Below are 24,870 nucleotides of genomic sequence, written 5' to 3' on the forward strand. Positions count from 1 at the left end.
TTGGATCAATGGAGAAATTAAAGGAGAAATAAAAAAGTATCTGGATACAAATTAAAATAAAACATACCAACTCTGGTGGGATGCAGCAAAAGCGGTACTAAGAGGGAAAGTTATAGCAATGCAGGCCTACCTCAACAAATAAGAAAAATCTCAAATAAATACTCTTAAATTAGACCCAACAGAACTAGAAAAAGAACACAGCCCAAAGTCAGCACAAAGAGGAAAATAATAAAACTTAGAGAAGAAATAAATGGAATAGAGACTTAAAAAACAATAGAAAGGATCAATGAAACTAACAGCTAGTTCGTTGAGAAGATAAACGAAATTGACAGACCCTTAGCTAGACTCAGCAAGACAAAGTGAGAAGGCTCAAATAAATAAAATTAGAAACGGAAGAGGACATATTACAATGGATACCCATGGAAATACAAAAGGATTATAAGAGGCTACTATGAAGAAACCATATGCCAACAAATTAGATAACCTTGAAGAAATGGATAAATTCTTAGAATCGTACAAGCTCCCAAAACTGAATCAAGAAGAAACAGCAGATATGAATAGACTAATCACAAAAAATGGATTGAAACAGTAGTCAAAAACCGTTCTCAAAATAAAAGTCTAGGACCAGATGGCTTCTCTGGAGAATTCTACCAAACATTCAAAGAAGATTTAATACCTACCTATCCTTCTTGAAGTATTCTGAAAAATTGAAGAAGAATGTGATGCTTCCTAAGTCATTCTGTGAGGCCAAGTTCACACTGATCCCAAAACCAAACAAGGACAACACAAAGAAGGAAAATTACAGGCCAGTACCACTGATGAACATAGATGCAAAAATCCTCAACAAAATATTAGCCAGTTGAATAGAGCAATACCTTAAGAGGATCATACACCATGATCAAGTAGGATTTATATCAGGGACACAGGGATGGTTCAGAATCCACAAATCAATCAATGTGATACACTGTATTAACAAAATGAGGAACAAAAATCACGTCATCATCTCAATAGATGCAGAGAAAGGATTTGACAAGATCCAACATCCATTTATGATAAAAACTCTCAATATAATGAGTATAAAAGGAAAGTACCTCAACATAATAAAGGCCCGTATATGACAAACTCACAGCCAACATCATACTTAATGGGGAAAACTGAAATCCATCCCTCTAAGAACAGGAACAAGACAAGGGTGCCCACTCTTACCACTCTTATTCAACATAGTACTGGAGGTTTTGGCCAGAGAAATTAGGCAACAAAAAGAAGTAAAAGATATCCAAATTGGCAAGGAAGAAGTAAAACTCTTGCTTTTTGCTGATGAAATGCTTTTATAGAGAGAAAACTGTAAAGAATCTAGCGGAAAACTACTAGAAGTAATCAGCAACTACAGCAAAGTCATGAGGTACAAAATCACCTTGCATTTCTGTATATTAATAATGAACTAGCAGGAAGCGAAGTCAAGAATACAATCTCATTTACAATTGCAACAAAAAGAATAAAATGCCTAGAAATAAATTTAACCAAGGAGGTGAAAGATCTATACACTGAAAACTATAAGACATTATTGAAAGAAATTGAGGAAGACGTGAAGAAATGGAAAGATATTCTGTGCTCATGGATCAGAAGAATAAACATAGTTAAAATGTCCATACTACCTGAAGCAATCTACAGATTCAGTGCAATCCCAATCAGAATCCCAATGACATTCTTCATGGAAATAGAACAAAGAATCCTAAAATTTATGTAGGACAACAAAAGACCCCAAATAGCCAAAGAAATCCTGAGAAGAAAGAACAAAGCTAGAGGCATCACAATCCTTGATTCAAAAGATACTACAAAGCTGTAGTAATCAAAACAGCATGGTACTGATGAAAAATAGGCACACAGATCAATGGAATAGAATTGAAAGCCTAGAAATAAAACCACGCATGTACAGCTAATCTTCGACAGAGGAGCCAAGAACATACAATGGAGAAAGGGAAGTCTCTTCAGTAAGTGGTGTTGGGAAAACTGGACAGCCATGTGGCAAAGAATGAAAGTAGACCATTATCTTAGACCATTCACAAAAATTAGCTCAAAATGGATTGAAGATTTGAATGTAATAGCTGAAACATAAAACTCCTAGAAGGAAATACAGGCAGTACACTCGTTGACATTCATCTTAGCAGTATCTTTTCAAGTACCAGTCTACTCAGGCAAGGGAAACAAAAGAAAGAATAAACAAATGGGACTTCATCAGACTAAAAAGCTTCTGCAAGGCAAAGAAAACCATGAGCAAAATGAAAAGACACCCTACCAACTGGGAGAAAATATTTGCAAGTTGTGTATCTGACAAGGGGTTAGTTTCTAAAATACATAAAGAACTCATACAACTTAACAACAAAAGAATGATGTGATCAAAAAATGGGCAGAGGATATGAACAGACATTTTTCCAAAGAAGATTTACAAATTTACAACAGGCACATAAAAAGAAGTTCAGCATCACTAATCATTATGGAACTGCAAATCAAAGCTACAGTGAGAACCTTACATCTGTCAGAATGGCTGTAGTTAACAAGACAAACAGCAATAAATGTTGGAGAGGATGTGGAGGAAAGGGAACCCTCATACACTGCTGGTGGGAATGCAAACTGGTGCAACCATTATGGAAAACAGCATGGAGATTTCTCAAAAACTTAAAAAGAGAAATACCATACCCCCCAGCTGTTCCACTACTGGATCTTTACCAAAAGAACTTGAAATCAACAATTCAAAGAGACTTATATACACCCCTATGTTCATTGCAGCATTATTCACAGTGGCCAAGACCTGGAAGCAGTGCAAGTGCCCATCAGCTGATGAATGGATAAGGAAGATGTGATACACACACACACACACACACACACACACACACACACACACACACACAGAATGGAATACTACTCAGCCATGAAAAAGACAAAGTCGTCCCATTTGCCACAACATGGATGGACCTAGAGGGCATTATGTTAAGTGAAATAAGCAAGACAGAAAGATAAACCCCATGTGATTTCATTCACATGTGGAAGATAAAACAAACATATGGATAAGGAGAACAGATTAATGGTTATCGGAGGGGAGGGTGAAGGGGCACATATGTACAGTGATGGGTAAAAACTAGACTATTGGTGGTAAGCATGATGCAGTCTGTACAGAAACTGATACATAATAATGTACAACTGAAATTTTACAATGGCATAAACCAATATGACCTCAATAAAATAATTGGAAAAAATAAGGAAATCCTGCTATTTATGCAGCAACAACATGGATGAACCCGGAGGGCATCATGCTAATGAAATAAGCCAAGTAGAGAAGAAAAATACTGTATGGTATCACCGTATGCAGAATCTTAAAAAAAAAAAAAAGCTGATTTCATAGAAACAGAGAATAGAATGTTGGTTGCCAGGGGCTGGGGTGAGGGGGAAATGGGGAGATGTAAGTCAAACAGTACAAACTTTCAGTTGTAAGAAGAGGGAGTTCTGAGGATCTGATGTATGTATTGCAAGTTGACTATAGTTAATAATATGGTGTTGCATACTTGACGTTTGGTAACAGTAGATCTTAAGCATTCTCATCAAAAACACAGCAAAAGAGTTAACTACGTGAGGTAGTGGGGGTGTTAATTATCTTGATCATGGTAATCGTTTTACAGTGTATATGCGTATCAAGTCATCATGTTGGACACTTTATATGCAATTATATTTGTCAGTTATTCTTCAGTAAATCTCGATGAAGAAAGGAATTCAACTATCTAACATCTGGAGGAGATTAAATTCTTCATCTTGGGCTCTGTGACAGCCATTTTTTCTCTGTTCACTTTAACTACCAAAACCTGTCATTCCTGAGACATTTCAAGGAGATGGACTGAGTGACCTGCAATGCATGTGACCTGTTGTAGCTGCTGATTTGAGCAAGGTCGGGTAACTGATAACTTTCTGGTGCGTCACGTGTTACTTGCCTGAACAAAGGGCTATGAAACTAATAAAATTTCTTTTTAAAAATTTTAAAAAACGTGTAAATAAATAAATTGTAGTATATTCCTACAATGGAACCCTACTTGTTGGTAGGAAAGAATGAAGTGTTGATCTGTGTGTCAACGTGGATGGATCTCAGAAGCATCACAGTAAGTGAAGGAAGGCACACACAATATGTGTGTGTGATTTCTTTTACATGAAGTTCTCAAAAAGGCAAAACTGTAGTGACAGAGCAGTGGTTTCTGGACTTGGAGTGGGGAGGAGATTGACGTCAAAGGGCATCAGAGAACTTTTTGGGGTGATGGAAATGTGCTGTACCGTAATGGTGGTTGTAGTTACACAACTGTATACATTGTCAAAACCCATCACATTATACATTTAAGAAATTGGTGTACCTTTAAAATTAGTGAACTTTATTTTATATAAGTTATACCTAACTAAAAATGTGACAGTAAGAAATTATAAACAAGAATTAAGTCCATAACGGAAGAGAATGGGGAATATTTATGGGATTGGAAAGTTCAACAAACTTTTGGAATGTGGACGAAAGACCAGCGGATGTTACAGTTCAGCTGGGAGCTGAGCTATGTCGTATTACAGACTCCAGGATGGGAGTAAGAAATGGGGTAGGCTCTACAGTGCCAGTTCACTCTGCTATGGAGAGCAGTAGTGGGAAAAAGTCCTAGGGCCCCCCTTCCGAAGAATTTGAACAAACTGTCTGAGGAAAATTAAGGCTGCCAGTGAATGTGGCAGGTTTCCCTGAGTAAATCCCTCTAAATCCCGGCTTATGGGGCTCCCAGGCCTGGCTTCCCTGCCACACACCTAAAATAAAACCTCCCAAATGGGTCTCACCCATGGACAGAGGACCCCGTAAGTCTTCCCTTTAACAATGAGGTCTGTGAGGACAGAGGCGTAGCTGACTCCGTATCAGAGAAAGCCGCCTGGAAGCAGTCCATTTTTCTTAAGTATGAACAAAGAACGAGGGATCAACAAGAAAAAAGTGAATAGTATAGAAGAGGAAGACTGAAATAAATAATCAGAACAGTTGACCCAATGGATATATAATGCGTGAATTAGTAAAATGAAGAAACCACAATATTTACATTGATTTGAGAAAATATTGCATCCATGAAACGAAAACAGAATGGTATTGGAAAATACTGACCCATGTTGCGTTTTGTTTGTTTCTGCTGTGGTACTTGGGTATCATGCTTTGTGTTATAGTTGTTTCTGGTCCTGTCTATCTTCTCTCACAAGACTGTGCTCCTTGAAGACGGGAACGTGGTCGTGACCTGTGGTTCCTGCGTGAATTTAAAGTTGATAGACAGCCAGTTCTCTCTCAGCGTGTCCCTTGGAGCTGCTCTGGACTCAGATTCCAGGTCTGGTGACTCCCTTGTTCTGACTGTGCGTTGTGTTCATGAGACATTCAGGTTCGCTCAGTTTCCGAGGTGGTACAACTAGCGCCAACCTCTGGGTTTTTGTTTATTCTTACTAATGTGAAAATAAAACGTAGTTCTAATGGTTTATTTAAGGGCTGTGTGTATGCAAGTATATAATCACACTGTTTTCCTAACTGTCTGTCTTGTCTTTTGTTGAATCCAGGGACATCATGTGAAAGCTCAGGCCCTGTCTGGGTTGGGAAGAAGTAAGGAGGTGTTGATGGAGTTTCTCTACTGCCTCGCTTTGAATCCCGAGTGTAGCGCAGTGAAGAAAGCAGCACAGGAGGTGTGGTTTCCTTTAAGTGACTTTAAAGTTCTTCTTTACGTCTTATTTACAGCCTTCGTGTCCCTGCGGAGTAGCTCCTGCATGTAAAATGCACAAGAAGTAGAATTCTGAGTATTCGTGGCAGTGAGATTAAAAACGCAGAAGTAATGATAAGGGTCATGCATTTGACACCTTTGATCCGTGGACAAAGCGGAATGTTCCGTGAGACGGCACACACACCTCAGTTCTGCTGAGAGAACGACGCCTACTAGTGAGGCAGGGTGTTTGAGGCCGGGGAGGCAAAGTGGTTTTTCCTAGAGTTTGTAATTTCAGGTGTTAAAGTTTGTACAGGAATTTATGAAAGGCAGTGATGTATACAAAATAGATCAATTTAGCTACACAGGTTGACTTGAAATTTTCAGCAAAGCTTCACCAGCACGATGCAGAAATAGCTGCTCTTTTATGCTAATCTTTCACCCAGTCTTATTGGAAGTCATCAAGTCACACTTAATGTAAGAATCCACTCTGTAAAAAAGGCTATACCGTTGTTACACAGCCTCAGTGCTTCCCATGCCCAGGAGTTCTTGTTTTTCTGTCTGCGTTTCCCTCGTCTAATGCTATTTATTGCCAACTTCTACTGCACAGTTACCGTGTAATTTCCACTTTACAGTCTAGTTTTGTTTTCTGGATCAAAAGAAAATGAGGTCAGTTCTTCCAGCTTCATTTTAAGCCACCTGAGATATTTGAGAACACCTGTTATCTTTGCCTTCAGTCATTCTTTGGACCAAACATCCTTTTCTCGTAGAACAGGGTTGTAAAGTTTGCTCCCCTGGATGCATTCCAGTGTACCCCAAGTTTCAGCACCCACATCTGGCAGCAATAGGTGGTGAACTCTTACCTGCCCTTGTGTTCATGTCCTGAGGTGTGTTTGTTTATTTTTAGCCTGATACCGTCACACTCTTGGCTCCCCTTAGAACTTTAGTTAGCCAGACACCTAGGTAATTTTTTTAAATGAGAACTTTGTGGTATATTTAAAAATTTTTTTTGGTGGGGAAGATTTGCTCTGAGCTAACATTTGTGCCAGTCTTCCTCTGTTTTTTGTGTGGGTCACCAGTGCAACATGGCTTGATGAGTGATGTAGGTCCTTGCCTGACGTCCAAACCACTGAAGCTGGACCACCAAAGTCGAGTCACCGGACTTAACCGCTAAGCCATGGGGCCAGCCCCTCTAGCATATTTTTATCCCTTTTTTTTTTTCCAGTTAATTGGTCTTTGTTAATCCTGTTGAGTTGTAGCTCATTGGTTTTGGCTATTATTTCAACTTGTCAAAATAATATTCAGTCTTGAGTTGACTATTTTAACTATTCCTGCCTGCTTTGTCCCACTCAAAAATCTTACAAGAATCTTAAGACATATCTTATCTCAGGTGATCCTTAGAACAGCCTAAAATTCCGCCTGAGCTCAGTGAGATTAGGCAGATTCACGAAGGTCCCAAGACCGGAATTTAGGTCTTGTGCATTCTTGTCTGTCTGGGGCTTTTTCAGACGTGGTGTTTTTTCCTCCAGCATTCTATGGGTGATAGGTATCTCGTATCACAGACAGTGCCAAAACACTGCCAGCCTGTTGATGCCCATGAAACATGGTACCCTCCCTGGCAGCCTCCCGCAGCTCTGCTGAAGCTCCTCAGAGCCAGTGCTGAGGACACCGATGTCCCTGCTGAGATGCTGTTCCTCATTGCTACAGAGGTCAGGGTTCTGGTGCACTCACCTGTCACATGAAGAACAGCGGGGGGACTCGTTGAGGTGTCAGTCACTCCTTTTTGCCTGTCTCAGGCCCTTGGATTCAGCTGAGTCCATTGGGTTTGACAGGACCATCGACTGACTGGCAGTCACTTCCCACCACCACTGAAAGCCGGTTCACGGTTCTTCAACTAGAATTACGGCGTTTCACCTTCTCTTCCTTTCAAGTTCTTACTAGGTGACTCTTCTGTTTCTCTTGTAAATTGAGCCGTCCTCTAGAAATAATCTCACTCCTGTGGGCGATCACAGTTTAGATTTAATCTGAGACCCCTGCAACCTCTACACCCCACTTTTCTCTCTTATTCATGAGACTTTTAGGGGAGATTTTCTGGAGATGTGTGAGGACCATACAGAAGGAAAGTGTAAGGCTCATATTTCGTAATTGTTAAGACTAATATGGAAAGGGACTGAGAGCTAAAGTGCTTAAAACGTTGACTGTGGTTTCAGAAATGTTTGAATTTTAAATATTGTCAATTGGAATATGGTAGTTATTCTTTTCGATGTTTTAGGCCTATTTGGCCTCATAGTTTCCTCTGAATGTATAGGCGTATTATATATTTTTCAAAAGTGTTGTAAAATACTTTTTTTCTTCGTGACAATTTTGTAGGTAACGTGTGAGGTGTTTTTTCCAGCTTCAGAAAACATGTGTCCAAATATAACATCTTCCATCCAAGGTGGGATCTTGAACCCCAGACTAAAGGCTCACTGTTGCAGCCGTGTCAACACCCAGCCTCCCCAGGAAGAAGCTGATAATGCAGGGCGCTCTAAGGTATGACGTGGTTGTGTTTGTCAAGCTTTATGTAATTCCTTGATTTTGAGCGTTTACAAGTTATTCAGACTGTGGCATGATGTTAGAAGTACTTCTCAAGACCAGTTCTAGCTCCTCAACTTGAGAGTTGAAAGTTTTAAAGGAAGTTGGTGGAAGTTAAGGAGAATGATTGAAGATAAAAGAGACTTTTGGACATCTCCAAACAACCCAAAACATCAGGAGGCTTGAAATTATTTTGGCCTGGAGAAAAGAAAGCAACGGATGATTTGAAGATATGAAGATTGATGTTCAATTGATCTGTCCCAGGAAGAAATGATCCTATATTTTACCATGAAAAATGGAAAGTTCATCTTAGAAGTTAATAGATGAAACCAATTATGAAGGAAGAGTATAAGCCCTCTTCTTTCCGAAATTTCTAGGCAAGGCTACTGCATGAGTTTGTTTTGTCTTATGTTGTGATTTCTTTAATAGTTAGGATTCTTTTTTTCTACTTAACCAGAATGCATCTGAGAAATCTGATGTGTTTAAAAATGTGAATTCTTCAGTTTTATGTTTTGTGCTGGGTCTACACTTTGAGGAGGATAAAGAAGTGTTAGAAAGTGTCCTTGCAGTAGCTCCCAGCGCTGGTTTAAAGAGAGAGTTTCTGAGTGATTTGGAGGATGCGCGTGACCTGAAGGCCCCTGGAAAAATTCCCAAGAAAGGTCAGTAAACTGTTTTCTCCTGGAGTTGTGTGACTCCAGAGGGATAGAATGTTAGCTAATATTCAGTATAGTTAAAAAAAAAACTTTACACAGGTAGTTTAAATTTAATGAGGAAGTGAATATATCAGCCTTAAGATTATAGAACAGTTTAAATGGTTAATCCTTCAAAGACTTGATGGTCAAAAATAGCAGAGAAAATTTAGGTGTACCAACTTTTATTCATGCTTACTGTCTAGATCAGTTATAGCTGTATACTGTTAACTCGACAGGAGCTCCTCCTGCCCGGTGTGGCTTGTTACATTGGTGTAACTATCCAGAGGACATACAGTTACTGCTTGCTCTTAGCCAGATGTGCAAGTATTAATTATAGCATTTTAAATGTTTTCAGAGGCAGATTCCTCACCTCAAAGAAATATGAACTCTAACGTAGGAGAAAGTCCAGAGCTTTCGATAGATGTAACCGACTTTGAGTGTGCCCTTTGCATGAGGTAGGATCACGTAGAGTGAATGCAACTCTTTGAAGAATTCAGCTTTCCTGAATTTTATATCCTAAACATAATGATCTTTTTATTATCAGAAAAATTACATATATCTCAGTAATAATTGATTTATTTTTTAAAAATTTGATAAAAATACAAATGGAAATGGATATAAGTGAGTTCCAGAAAGTAAGGGAATTGCCTAAGGAATTCTTACTATAAAATAAACAGATTGTTTGAAAGTCTCATCTGGACATTTTTTGCTGAAAACTCAGATGTGTTTTCCAGGTTGTTCTTTTAGCCTGTCACTACACCGTGTGGACACACCTTTTGCCTAAAATGCCTTGAGCGCCGCCTTGACCATGCACCACATTGTCTGCTGTGCAAAGAAGAACTTTCGGAACTAAGTATTTCTTGTGAAATGACAAGATGGTTCTGCCCTCTTCTCATCCCTTGGTAGCTGCTCGTTTCATGGGTTGGCTTTGCTTCTGCTACCCATTTATTAAAGTCAGATTTCTCCAGTCAAAGATAGGTCTGTTTCTCATCTCTCTGATTTCTTGAAGAATACACAGAGGAATTTTAGATACAGAAACAACTAAATTTCAAGGAAATTTCCAGGCACGAATTATGGTTGATACATTGGAAATAGGTGACATTATTGGAGCTCTCACTATGTGTTGATTATAAAGAGTTGAGATAACATTACTGAGTCCTTACCATACGTTAATCATGAAAGACTGAGATAACATTATGGTGCGCTTAACGTGTCAAGGATTCTCTCCTTTACCTCGTCTCAAGGCGGAGTCACATTATCATGCTCAGTTTGTGTAGGATTGAGGACTTGATCGTTTCTGACTACTGGGAAGCCCCTTTGGTGTGCTGTCAGTTATAGGTCTCTTTTCTCCGAAATCAAAACCAGTGAAACCTAAGTTCCATGGAGAAGCTATTTAATTATGTCCAACCCAAATATGCCAACCCTGGGGTCTAGTGGATAAGATTCAGTGCTCTCACCGCTGTGGCCTGGGTTCATTTCCCGCTCAGGGAACCACACCATCCGTCGGTTGTAATACTGTGGCAGCTGCATGTTGCTGTGATGCTGAAAGCTCTGCCTCTAGGGTTTCAAATACCAGCAGGGTCACCCATGGTGGACAGGTTTCAGCAGAGCTTCAGCAGACTAGGAAGAAGGACCTGGGCACCCAATTCCGAAAAAATTGGCCATGAAAACCCTGTGAATAGCAGCAGAGCACTGTCTGACTCCACGGCACTTACAGCAAACCCAAATATAAACTATTAAATCCATATGGTAGGTATGATAAATACAGTAAACAACACTTAAAAGCTGAAGGCTTTCTGATCAATTTTTCAATAATGAATCTGTATCAACTGTGTTGGGCTCTGGTCCAGTTGGTACACTAACTTTCCATGAAGGAAGTTACTTCTTTGTCAGGGAGGGGATTTATTTTTTCATCCATAAAATGATACTAATTATGTTTGCCTTAATTACCTCCTGGAGATTAAACTCACTCACTGCATCTTTCTTTTTTTTGAGGAAGATTAGCCCTGAGCTAACTACTGCCAGTCCTCCTCTTTTTTGCTGAGGAAGACTGACCCTGAGCTAACATCTGTGCCCATCTTCCTGTACTTTATATGTGGGACGCCTACCACAGCATGGCGTGCCAAGCAGTGGTGCCATGTCTGCACCTGGGATTCAAACCAGTGGACCCTGGGCCGCCAAGAAGCAGAATGTGCGAACTTAACCACTGTGCCACTGAGCCAGCCCCTCACTGCATCTTAAATAGGATAAAGTGGTTTTTTTAAATGAGTGTACTGTATAATTGATTTTTAAATCTGACATGATAAATGAGATGATAGACTTAAGTGAATTGTTAAATAATTGTAACTAATAGTTTTAAAATAATTTTTAATTTACTGCTAAAAGTAAGTTTAAATTTACTGCTAAAACTTAAATGTTACTATAATGGAACCCTTTCTAAAGCATTGTATGCATGTATTTGCTATGTTAAATTACATTCATACTGATTGCTGAGTTATTCTGGGTTCTAATATGAATATTAGCCATCGTGCTATGCACTGTGTCATGTTGGTTGAGGCTTTTTGAGTCTACATAGCGGTTTCCTTTGGTGGTTCCTATGTGGATCTACTCCAGGGTGTTTGCTGTCTGTTCTTGATAACGATGACATAGCATCTTGCCTGCTACCTTGTCAGCCATAGTTGCCTCGGCCAGTGGGTACAACCCTGGTGGAGATGCTTGCCTGTCCTCACAGAGTGAAATGCATGTCTGGGACCACGGTTTGTACCACAGAGCCTTCATTCCCCTCTTTGTTCAGTGCTGCCTTGCAGGGGGCTGTGTGATGAAGCGGTGTCTGCAGGTGGCACTTGAATATGAGCTCCTTAGGGACAGAGATGACTTCTGTCTGATTTTCACTCTGTCTCCAGGGACCAGAACACATACTAGAGGTTCCAGAAATCTTTGTTGAAGGAATGATTACGCGTGAGCTATACGAAGATTGCCAATGTTCCAGAAATTAGCATATAACAACACTAGCTAAAATCCGGAATCGTAATTCGATCCTTCTTCAATGCAGAAATCACTTCATGAGTTTAGACTTCCTCACATGCATTACTATAAATATGAATTATCGATTATCTGTGTATGGACAGAAGTCTTGGTTAACATAATGTCAAGTAAAGCAGATTTTATTGCCCTACTCTTCGGTAAAAGGATACCATAAACTGACAGTTTATAAAATGCCTATGTGATTAATAATGAAAATTACGAAGTAGTATCGTGAACTAAGTGAAACTTGTTTCTGCTGGTTATGCTGTGACTGAGGTTCCCACACACAGTTGTTTCCAGTGCTTGAACTCCTGGTTCTCATCAGTTACAACAGTACAGGTAGCTTGTTCACGCAGGCTGAAGGGAAACCCGGCAGCGTGTCAGGACTCGCGCAGACCTAAGTGTGTGAGACGTACGTAGAGCCAGCAGTGCAGCCAGTTACCAAAGCAGCAGGAGCACACGGAAGCCCACCAGGCCTGGGGTCCTGGCTGTGCCCCGGGGGCTCTGCGCTGGTCCCTTAACCTTCCTGTGACCCCGCTTCTGTGTTAGTGCAGTGTAGACACGACCTGTAGTGATTGCTGTTTTAAGGCCTAACTTAGTTTCCATGAAGCATCCGCAGTCGGTACCTTAAGTTTTAAGTGTCCGTGAAAAAGAGCTGTTGTTTGCAAATTCATATGCCTGAGAGAAAAATGGTGCACACACCCAGGGTAATAGTTCTTGAGCCACATGTGAACCTTCCACCCGTTGATCCTAGCACTTTGTAATTCAACTTCCACCTACTTTCCCTTCATATCCAGCTTTATTTAATTCCTTGGTCTCTTACTCCCTTTCTCAACCCGAATAAAGTCAGCCATGCTTTTTACACGTCTGTATAAGTAACATGGCAAAGCAAGAGAAAAACCACAAAATTGGGAAGATTGGTTTCAGTTTAAATTTATAATCTGAAATCTTGGACTGAAAACATTAGTAGTCATTCTTACTATTCTTTCTAGTAACTTCAGTTTTTCACTCTGCAAGATGATTATTTCATTTTTCTCTTCTCTCCCAACGTATCCCAACTCACTGCTGCACCCCTCCCTGACATTATGATACTTGATTGAAAATCTGGAAGCCATCAGGATTGAGATTGCCTCATCCTTCCTCCAGGTGAACACCTTCTCCTGCCCTTTTCCCATGGGAAGGAACTGCCCTGTCCCCCATCCCTGCCACAGGCTGACCTCCATGCTCTCATCTCCCCGTGCCCTTTGTCTTCTCGAAGACCACAACGCTCTACCTTTGTTGACCTCTGTCAACAAGGAAGAGGGTGCTTTGCTCTTTAGTATTAATTACCATGTGGTGTTATTTAACATTTTCTTTTGTTACAGTTGTTGGCAAGCAGAAATGTTAATATAACTGTTCTGGCTGAAGAATTAACATTTCGGTATTTGTCGGATGAACTGTCTGATAGGAAGAGAATTTATGATGAAGAAATGACAGAACTTTCAAAGTAAGTCCTCACGCTCTGTCCTTGCTCTTGAGTTCAGATTAAAGAAGAAAATGTGTGTTAACCTTGTAGCTTTATCTCAGTTTTACTCCCCCTTGACCGAGAAATTAGAAAGCCTCAAAATAGAAAAAAATAATTCCAAAACTTTATGGAAATTTAATTGAAAGAGGTTATAAGAAATATTTTTAAAGTGTATTTTAACGAAATTATGTAGTTTCTCTTTATATGTAAGTGATACTGAATTTTTCATAATTGAGAAGGCACAGTATATAGAAACAGAACAGAAAACAGTATTACCAAAGTAGCCTTGCCAGTTTTTTTTATCTTTTAAAGTGATTGAAGTTTTGTGTTGTGGTAACCTTTAACTATTGAGATCTTATAATTCTTCAACTCTTTTTTATTTAGAATGCATTACTTTTGACTGCTATGTAGTTTTTGCTTTCATCAGAATTTTTTTCTTATTTATTGAGGTATAATTGACATATTATATTAGTTTCAGCTGTACAACATAATGATTCCATATTTGTGATATTGTAAAATGGTCACAACAGTAAGTCTAGTTAACATCCATCACCATACATAGTTACAGAATTTTTGTGCGTGCTGTGAGAACTTCTAAGATGTACTCTGTTAGCATCTTTCAAATATGCAATACAAATAAGCATCATTAACTGTGGTTACCATTCTGTATATTACATCCCATGACTTAATTTATTTTGTGACTGGAAGTTTGTACCTTTTGATCCCTTCACCCATTTCTCCCATCCCCCACCTCTGGCAACCAGCAGTCTTTTATCTGTATCTGTGAGCTTGGTTTTTTGTTTTTTGTTTTTTTGCTGAGGAAGATGCGCCCTGAGCTAACATTTGTGTCACTCTTCCTCTATTTTTTGTATGTGGGACACCACCACATCATGGTCGGTGAGTGGAGCAGGTCTGTGCCTGGGATCTGAACTCACGAACCTGGGCTGCCGAGGTGGAGTGCGCAGAACTTTAACCACTCAGCCGTGTGGCTGGGCACTTTTTTTTTTCCTTTTTTTTAAGATTCCACATATGAGTGAGATCATAGGGTATTTGTCTCTCTGTCTGACTTATTTCACTTAGCATAACGCCCTCAAGGTCATCAGAATTTTTTTATAGTGGTCATAAGCTATAACTTTCTCTAAGTAAACTAAAATAATTCAGCATATTCTCTCATCATATTAAATAAGACAGTCTTGGCAGGAAACTCAGGTGAGTTGGAACTTGTTCATGCTGTGGTCCTTTGCTTTTTTCCCCACTTAAAACTTGCAGGCCTCAGGGTTTTATTTTCAAAATGAGAAAATTGAGGTTGGCTTTTGCTCCTTTACAGTGACTGGTACTCCCTCCTGTTTCTAACAGCTCCTGCATCTAAGTTAACATTTTCCTTTACCGACAGTCTGACCAGAGACGTCCCCATCTTTGTGTGTGCCATGGCCTTCCCCACTGTCGCGTGTCCTCTCCACGTCTTTGAGCCCCGCTATCGGCTTATGATAAGAAGATGCATGGAAACTGGCACCAAACGGTTTGGCATGTATTTATCTTCTGAGCATGCAGGGTGAGAATTATCAGCATTCATGGGGTCCTAATTAAGTGCATAATTTGTCGTTTTTCTTGAAGAATGGTTTAGGATGATGGTGAAAATCTCTAGTAGCCCCCATTACATAACGAGGTATAAATTCCAGGCCATCCATGATGTGATCTCGGCCTTCTTTCTGTCCGTCTCCTAGTCCTTCCTTTCAAACGTCATTCCTGCTAGTCCACTGCCATATCATTTGCCCTTCTCCGAATACAGTTCATGTTTTCATACCCCCATGTTTTCCTCTGCCTGCAGTTCTCTTCTAGCTCATCAATGTACAAACCAATCTGGTCCAACTTTTAAGGTCTAAAATAATTTACTACATCCTCCAAGAAACCTTCCTTTATACACACAAAATTTTCAGTCTTATGAAAACCCACAGCACTTGGTTTTCACCTTTCCTTGTTTTGCATCATTTTTCTAGGGAAGAAGTTCCAGATCAGCAGACAGCTCCCCTCATGAGCTTCTTTGGGGTCTCTGGGTCCTTCCCACCTCTTCGCTTCCTCATCCCCTAGGGCTTTGTCAGCACTGCATCATCATGCTGAGGTCACTACATCCAAGTTCTAGCTGTGGAAGAGGCACACGTGCTCTTAAAGAATTGTGGAGAAAAGGGGCACACGTCCCTGCTGCTCACACTCACTGCAGAGGAGGCTGGGAAGTGCCGTCTACCCGTGTGCTCACGAGGGAGAGGAGACTGGATATTTAGGGCCACCCACTAGTTTCCACCGTAAATACCCAGGAACAGATCTTTCTACAGATATGTGTTAGGACCTCAATGGAGAAAATTCTACAACTTTATTGAAAGACATTCAGGAAGATTTACATAAATGCAGAGAAATACCATGCTCATGGATGCATAGACTCAGTGTCATAGAGATGCCAGTTTTACCCGAATTGGTCTATAAATCCAGAGTAGTTGCAGTCAACACCCCAAGAGTGTGTTTTCATGGAATTCTTCAAGCTGATTTTAGAATCTGTATGGAAAAGTGAAAGACAGACCAAGACCATGACAGTTTTGAAGAAACCGTTGAGCAAGATGGGAGAATATTCCTACAATGTCAGACTTAGAAATTATAGTAAGTAGACCATTGAAATAGAGAATAGAGATAAGAAACAGATCCACTCATATATGGACTCCAAATTGATATGGAATTTTGTGAAAAGAAAGGCACACTACTCAATAAAACGTGCTCAGAAAAGTAGTGGGTAATCCACATGGGGAAACAAATCTCTACTCTGCCGTACGCCATACACACAAAATAACACATTTACATTCCCAGTGTGAAATGTGAAGAAGAAAATATAAAAAAATTTAAGAGCAAATATTGGGGACTATTTTTATAATTAGGAATAAGGAAAGAAGGTTTTTTTCGTTTTTTGTTTTTTACAGAGGATGCTGAGAGCACATAGCATAGATGGAGAGATAAATAAATTTGAGTATATTAAAATTTGACTCATCAAAATGAGCAAAAGCAAAGTGAAAAAGCAAGTTCCAGAAGTTCCACTTCTAACCAAGGATGTAGAACACTGAGAAAAGTGTTACTCCAGATAAACTACAGAACCTAAATTTCTTGCACCTGTCAGAGTGGAGCTTGCTCAGGGTAACAGAGGAAAGACAGGTCCCTCCAGGAAGAGAGGAGACAAGAGCCCTGGCTCACCTGTGGCAGAGCCTGGAGGAGGAGCTATGCAAGCGTGTAGGAAGAATTCAGCTAATTTTTTTGACAATTTCTAATGGCCTTACGTGGACAAGCATGAGAGTCGAGATCCCCTTAGAGCTGCAGATGGCAAGAGGAGTTTGTACCCACTCACAGGTTTATGTCTACAGACAAGAGAGAGACAGGTTCTGCAGCTGAGGCTGTCTGCTGATAGCTGGGGGAACAAGTCCTCCCTTGAAGGCATCTTCAGGGTGTTTCCATGCACACCACAGCTATAGATAAAGTAGTCCTGTTACATAACCAGGAAGAGAGAATTTTATTAGAGATCCTGGTAGAAGTGTCCAGCAGGCACCTGGCCATGCAGGCATGCAGCTTGGGAATCATCACTCATCATTAAGTGAAGGTGTATGGTGAAGTTGTTCACTCACTTTAGAATCAGGCAGCCTTGGGTTCAAATCTTGGCTGTAAATCTTATTTGACCTTAGATAAGTGGCTTAATTTTTCTAAGCTTGCGTGTTTTTGTGAAGCTTGAATGGGTATGTGTTGTGAACTGCTGTGTGTAGAGCTTGGTACATCATACGCAAGACCAGTGTCATCACGATACAGATGGTTACAGATGACGGTTGAAATCACAAGAGTGGGTGAGATTGCTGGGAGAGCTTGGGGCGAGGACACAAGTAGCCAAGTATGCCTTCCTGGGTAGCCCCAGTGTGTAAGGGGCGTGTGAAGGAAGCAAGCTGTCAAGGGCTAGACTGGTCAGGGAGGGCAGAAGAAGAGCAGCAGATGGTGTTGGGTCAGTGACAGGTCAGCAGGGTCATGCCCAAGTCATTTGTGACTTCTGCTGGGGTCGTTGCAATAGAGCTTGGGGGCATTGAGAAGTGAAATGGAGACAGGGAGATGAAGGCAGTGACTGTAGACGACTTTCCATAGCAGTTTGCTGGGGAGGGCAGAGCTGACCAGCGTCCGTGCAAGTGGGAGCGGAGGGAGCAGAGATTGTGAGTAGCCCGGGGGCCTGGGCAGGCTACGTGTTCTCTGGAGCTCTTGAGGTTGCTCCCTGGCCAAGGGGGCTAAGGGTTTAAGATTCCATCTCTCTCCATCTTTTGGGTCCTTCTCAAAGCACGAGCTTGTTTGAACAGCTGAGGTACAAGTGCTCTCTCACCTCCAGCCCTGCCTCTGCAGCCATCGCATACCAGGGTGTTTCACATTTAACAGAAGGAGTCATCTGCATCTGTCTGTTAGAGAAAATGACCTTGGTGGTTCAGTGTGGAGACACCATTTGTTTTGTTTGGTTTTTTATTCCTTTAAGACCCAGACTTTCATGTAGGGAAAAATAAGACCTCCTGCATTTTTTAAGTCAGGGTCGTGTCTCCTGACTGTCCTTTCAGGATTTCAGAGTATGGCTGCATGCTGGAGATTAAGGACCTGAGAACCTTGCCTGATGAGAGTTCGGTTGTGGATGCAGTTGGTATTAGTCGGTTTAGAGTTTTAAGCCACCGGCACAGAGATGGGTATAACACGGCAGACATTGAATATCTCGAAGATGAAAAGGTGAGGTTTATTTTACTGATGTGTGTTAAAGAGGTCAGTCACTTTATTTCCTTCAGCACTGGGGAAAAACTTGGTCAAATTTCTGATGACAGTATTACTTATTTCCTCCTTAAGTCAGCACTTGGCATTTTTATCTCAGTGGATTTTTACCTGAGTTGGAGCTGGTAGAAAAATCTCCTCCTCCTGAAAAAATTTCCTTATTGCTGAACATTGCAAAATGGATTTGGGATTCCTTGTTTTAATGTTCTAGTCCAAACTGTTCTGGAAAAGGCCACACAATAAATACTCCAGACTTTCCAGGCCACATGGTGTCTGTTGCCACTGCCTCACTCTGCTCTTGTAGCAGAGAAGCAGCCATAGACGATACGTAAACTAATCAGCATGACTGGTTTCCAGTAAAATGTTGATGAACAGGAGTTGATTTGCAAGCGGTAGTCAGTCCTTGTCTAGATAAAACTGGTATCAGTTCAGAAGTGCTGAAAACTACCTTCTAAAGCTAAGTATAAAAGGCTTAGGTCTCTTACCCCTTAAGAATTAAATTGTAGCTAATAGAAATACCAGAATCCGTAATTTGGCAGAGTAACAAAATATTTTGAAGGGATTCTCAAAAAGACTTGTACGAGGATGTCCATAGCAGTCTTATTCGTTAATTGCAAAAAACTAGAAACAGCTCAGATGCTCATCAACAGGTGAGTGGGTAAGTACAGTATAGTATCTTCATACTTGGCAATAAAAAGGAATGAATCTCACTGACATTGTGCTAAGACGGAGGAGCCAGATGTGAAAAATGCCTACTGTGTGAATCTGTTTATACACTTCCAAGAACAGGTGTAACTGCTGATAGAGGTCAGAGGGTGGTTGTGGGGTGGGAGTTGGAAGTGACTGGAAGGGGGATGCAGGAATCCTTCTAGGTGACTGAAATGTTCTCTGTCCTGTTCACAGTGGTGGTTACACTGGAATGTACAGTTGACAAAACTCTTCGAGCTAAACCATTAAGATCTGTGCATTTTTTGTATGTGAATTATGCTGCAACAAAAACGTTAAAAGTATTTAGAAGGGCGAAATCCTTGGAATTATTGTATCCCTCTTTTGAATTCTTTGGTTCATGTTGAGAAATGAGGAAAGTGAGTCTTTAGCCATCTCGCCTCACACTGGAAGTCACTCTGGGGACAGCAGTGTACGTTCTCGACACCTGTGCATAGAATCACACTACGGTGCCAGCTGCCCCCTTCCAGCTGCTGCTGCGGTCGTCTGTGAGCACAGTGCTTTGCAGCACAGGGGAGCAGAGCACAGCAAGCCCAGCTCCCAGGTCTTGGGACCAGGAGCTGGTTTTAATGGCTGTGACTGGAGGTGATAGTTCTCTGGGTCCCTCTGCTGCCCTGATGACAAATCTGATGGAGGGTTTTTCCACTATTGTGGATGACGGCTTTGAATGGCGTATGTATTTATTTTAAAATGGGAGCCTAAACAGCTACAACATGAAATGATTTTAGTTCTTTTTTTAAAGAAAACCATACACTACATACGAATAGTTGATTTGTATAGATCAAATTGAGAATGGTTATATGTATTATAATCTAATTCCTCAGTTTACTATAGTTTTCATAGATACTGGAATTTTATCGCTAGAGAGGATCTTAGTGGTTTATTCCCAGTTTACAGATGAGAAAACTCTATCCCAAGGAGGCTGTGCAACTGGCTGAAACTCACACATGAGTCAGTGATGAAGCCGGAACAGATCCAGGTCCCCTGATCCCCGGTCCTTGCGCTTCCCACTCAGGTGTTCCTAAATTGGACGGAGACATGCTTGAAATGAGCGACTTGACAGCGAGATAGGTACCCAGAAGCAAAGCCTGATACATCTGAAGTGTCAGGCCCACCACTCACATGAGGCTAATGCAGTGAATGCATTGTCGCTGAAATATCTTTTGGATAATATGGAATACAATTTTTAAAATGTCTAATTCTTTGACTTGGTAATTCTCCTTCTAGGAAACTGTCCTGAGGGAATGACAGCCCGTTCTTTCACCACAAAAAAACATTTTTGCATAAATGTTTATATTACTGTGTTATTTTTAAAAATGAAAAATTGGAAATAACCTTAATATAGGTTATGTGAATGGTAGAGTAAATGATGGTATAACTCAAATATGATTGCATGTAGCCATGAAAATTATTTGTAATAACCTGGGATATGTGCCTACAGTTGTTGAGAGAAAAATCAGGATGTGATAGAGAACAGAGAGATCTGGACTATGTAAAAAGAAGTGCAGTTTCTGTGTTGAGCATGTGTCTTGTTTATAAAACACTAATGAGTTATCAAAGTAGCAGATACCTCGAATCCACTTAGCAGAGGCAGCAGAGGTCACTAAGTGTATTTCATGTGTAATAACGAGTTGTGAAAATGGTCGTCTCCTTTCCTTGATCTGGTGGAAGGTGCAGAGTATGAAGAACTAGCCAGTCTTCAGGATTCAGTTGATCAACAGTCTGTTTCCTGGTTTACTTCACTTCAGGATCACGTGAAAGAGCAAATTTTAAGTCATTTTGGGTTAATGCCAGCCAGGAACCTGAGCCTCAGGTACGTTCTCCTTTTTTCTTATATAATGCTGTTACTTCCTGTTGTGGTGTGTGGCACTGTTGTGTGATATACTTCATTGTGATTGCTTATGAATCAGTTCATTTATTAGCAGCCCCCAGGAAGTGCCTAATACAGTAGCATGTGCCTCTTGGAGCAAAACGATAAATGTTTTCTGATTACTGCTACATAAAGATAACTTCTTTTCTATCACAAATCAGTTTATTCTGATCGGCCGTCAGCTTTTGTGCTTTTACTTCTCTCACCAACATCATAAGATTTAAATAGTAATTTGAGTTTATTGGCATCAACACTCCACGTTTGGCACATCACATTGCCTGGCCCCTAATAAACAGGTGTTGACTAAATGAAGAGCAGATCCCCTAAGTCGTGTTAAATTAGGAGCTTCCCTGCCCTTGTGGTCCCTTCCATTCAGTCGTCACTGGCTTCTGCTCGTGCCCCCAGCAGGGCTTTTGGTGAAGCTGGTTTTTTAAGCAGCGAATGGGCTTCAGGTGTGTGAAGCATTTCCAAGTGCAGGTAACTCCTCTCCTCGGTGTCTGGGTGACAGAACCAGGCAGGGATGGTTTAGGGTTGTGGCTGAGAGCACACAGTTCCCGTTGTACACACACCCCTCTTGGGGAAGGTGGGGAAGCAGGACCAGCTCTCAGTGGGTTCAGGGTCACATGAAATGTCTTTTGTGTCTTTTCCATCCATTTTTGTCTTTTCCTGTCTTTTGAGGGCTTCTCTCTTTTACCCCCACCAGAGTTCTGTCTTTTCCAAACTCAAGACAGTGCTTTAAGCCAGAAATTGCCTCTGAGTCCCTCCTCACCCTCCACTCTTATCACCCCCTCTTCCTACTCTGTATTGTAGCTCAGATTCAGAAAGAAAGGTGCTTAGACTAACTCCAATTAAGGTATGAATCATTCTTTTTGTAGGGATTTTTGCTTATTAATCCAACTTAATCTCTAATTGGGGGAGGTATTAACTTTTTATTATAGCTGTAACAAATTACACAAATACAGTGGCTTAAACAACAGAAATTTAGGGACTGGCCTGGTTGCGTAGTGGTTAAGGTCGGTACACTGTGCTGCACTTCAGTGGCCTGAGGTTCGCAGGTTTGGGTCCCAGGCGTGGACCGACACACTGCTCATCAAGCCATGCCACGGCAGCGACCCACATATAAACTAGAGCAGATGGGCTCAGATGTTAGCTCAGGGCCAGTCTTCCTCACCAAACAAACAAAACAAAATAAGTTTATTATCTTGCAGTTCTGGAGGTCAGAAATCAGACACAGGTCTCATTGGGCTAGCAGCAAGGTGATGGCAGCACTTTGTTCCTTTCTGGAGGTTCTAAAGGAGAATCCATTTCCTTAGCTTTTTTACCTTCTAAAGGCTGCTGGCGTTGCTTGGTTCATGCCCCTTCTTCCATCTTCCAAGCCAGCAACGTTGCCCTTTCTGACCATTCTTCCATAGTGCACGTCTTCCTCTGACCACGGCCCAGAAGAGCTCTTGCTTGAAGGAGAACCCACCAGGATCATCCAGCATGACCTCTCCATCTCAAGGTCCTTGACTTACTCACATCTGCAGAGCCCCTTGTGCCGTGGAAGCCTCCATGTGCACAGGCTTCAGGAATTAGGGGGTAGGCACTTCTGGAAGACCATTTTCCTTCCTACCACAGAAGATTGTAGGTGGTATGTGGGAGATATTTTTATGCCGAGCCCTTCCCATTAAGCATGCTACTCAGTTTTTCCTGCTCTGTTAGATGAGGAGGGAAAAGGAGAGTTGTGAATCATATAGAAGGGCTTTTTCTCTAACAATTGGGAGGGAGGCTGGTGCCTTCCTCATAGTGGCCTGGCTGCCCCTGTGCACTTTGTCCTCAGTGTGACTCCTAATCTTTCAGTAGAATCTACCTCACCCTAAACCATGGTGACTCCAGAGTCCCCCCTCCCTGGTTCTCAGCTGGGGTTCTGCATTGGAAGATACTTCTCTTTGCAGCCCTTTTGTGAGTTCCCCCCACTTCGATGTGTAGCATAAGAGTAAACTGTGTGTTTCGAGGGCTGAATGAGTTGTGAAGTAAACCTAACTTAGGAGGTGGCACTCAATTCTTGCTCATATGTCTGTTGGTGAAACAAAAGACAATGTTGGAGGGGTAGGCCTGTATTTTAGGCGATAATTTTGTGGTTTCTTTTCCTTTCTTTTGCAGAGTAATCCTAGTGGTCCTGCTTGGTCCTGGTGGATCCTGGCAGTGTTGCCGTTGGAACGCAAGGCTCAGCTGGCTATACTTGGCATGACCTCGCTTAAAGAGCATCTGCTTGCCGTTCGGAGAATATTAGTCATCATCACACGTAAGATAAATAGTCGGCAAGAGCTGATTAATAGCAGGGAGAGAAATAATTGATTTTCTCTCTCTGTCAAGGTTTCCAGAACCCCTTGTACTTTCCTGAGGATGCGAGGCATGGACGAGCAGCATCCCATTCATTGCGCTTTGTGAAATGCTTGTTGATAGAGTTACAAAATGGAACATTTAGCAAATATTGACTCCTACTCAAAAGTTGAAAGTCTGTGCCTGGTGGAATCTCACTCTGCACAAGGTTAGCCTAAAGTTTGAATGGAGCCCATGGTTGGAAAGCAACGTAGGAAAATCTCTTTGAAGCAGATGCTTCTGGTGTGCTGACACAGCATGGACATCACAGATGGTTTGCAAATGGTTTGGGTTTTGCAAGAAAGAAGGACTCCTTTCTTGTAAAGTACTTTGCTACACCAGATGGGAACAGCATGCTTCAGTGGCCAGACAGTAAGGGGGAAACCACGTTTTTATCTGGATTCAGATTTCTCAGAGCACAGGCTAACCGAAAATGTGCTTAGGTTTTGTGTGTCACTGTGAAGTTGTCTGTGAAATTGAGAGATCAAACCATTGTCCAGTGCAGGAGCTGAACTTAGGTCTTACCTGAGAAGTAGTCGCTACTCAATAGAACTGTATTTTGTGTCCTGCAGTAGTTTAGATGTTGTAAATTTCATGTTGTAATCAAGTGAATGTCAAAATGCAAGAAAGTGTACCTTGGACATAGAAAAATCTGAGAACAGTGTAGTTTATTTGAGGATATATATTTATACACACTCAATCAAGAGTGAGCAAAAGTGAGTTAAAACTACATGCATTGGGCTGTCAAACATATGACCAAACTAGTGCAAAGAGCCCATTGAAAGCATAACCCTGTGGCATTGATTCAATGGATACTAAGCATTTAGGAATCTTTTCATCTTTCTGCTAGGATTCGCATTAGAAATTAGGCCCATCGGTAAATTTGAGTTCCCCACCCATCCACTAATACATGATGACATTAAAAAGCTGCTATGAAATGGGAATCTGTCTATTCCAGGGAATCAGACCAGGAGAATATTCAAGGAGAGCGAGGCTGGTAGGGGATGTAAACATTCAAGCTTTTCTCCAACACGAACCGAGAAGTTATCTTTGTTTTTTTGCAGTGTTACAGTGATAGAGCAGGTGTCATCTATTAAAGAACAATACCTTTCACTTCCAACCTAATGTGCATTGGTAGCATTGATTGGAAGAACTATTTGACCCTGAGATACTGAACCGTTCTCACTGGCTTAAGCAGCCGGCACTTTCAGTTGGCTTCTTGGCCTGTGACGTGGATGTTCTTAAATAAAAGATGGTAAGGACCAGGCTAGAGAGCAAATCACAGCTGTAAGTTTTGCTTTCTTCATTCAAGGTGTATGATTTTGAGTTTTAAAAGATGTATTTCAGAATACTAAACGTTAGTGGTTTCTTGACCTATCAAGCATTTTATTGAAAAGACTTTCTAATAGTATTTGTTTGTAATTGTAGGAGTTCTCAGTAGCTAAAACTCAGTTTCGTCATGGGAGTTAGAAAACACTACTAGTGGAACTTAGTCGTAAAGAGAAAATGTGAAAGAATTTTCCAGTCAGATGTTCCCAGTGCTTCACTTACTGTGAATCTCACATCTCA

General features: G+C 41.1%; 1 protein-coding gene across 1 annotated transcript in view; it reads left to right on the forward strand.

The window, feature by feature from the left end:
• LONRF2 (LON peptidase N-terminal domain and ring finger 2) overlaps positions 1–23,406 on the forward strand; it is a 42,615-nt gene extending 19,209 nt beyond the window's left edge. The window contains 11 exon segments of the mRNA XM_070573485.1: positions 5,599–5,721; positions 8,106–8,267; positions 8,767–8,968; positions 9,363–9,456; positions 9,736–9,848; positions 13,388–13,511; positions 14,923–15,081; positions 18,143–18,304; positions 20,734–20,861; positions 20,864–20,883; positions 23,083–23,406. Coding sequence (XP_070429586.1) covers positions 5,599–5,721; positions 8,106–8,267; positions 8,767–8,968; positions 9,363–9,456; positions 9,736–9,848; positions 13,388–13,511; positions 14,923–15,081; positions 18,143–18,304; positions 20,734–20,861; positions 20,864–20,883; positions 23,083–23,277 — 1,482 coding nt within the window. The 3' untranslated portion in view covers positions 23,278–23,406.
• The last annotated feature ends 1,464 nt before the right edge of the window (positions 23,407–24,870 follow it).

This window comes from Equus przewalskii, chromosome 14, assembly GCF_037783145.1.
Source record: "Equus przewalskii isolate Varuska chromosome 14, EquPr2, whole genome shotgun sequence".
In the NCBI taxonomy this organism is placed as follows: domain Eukaryota; kingdom Metazoa; phylum Chordata; class Mammalia; order Perissodactyla; family Equidae; genus Equus; species Equus przewalskii.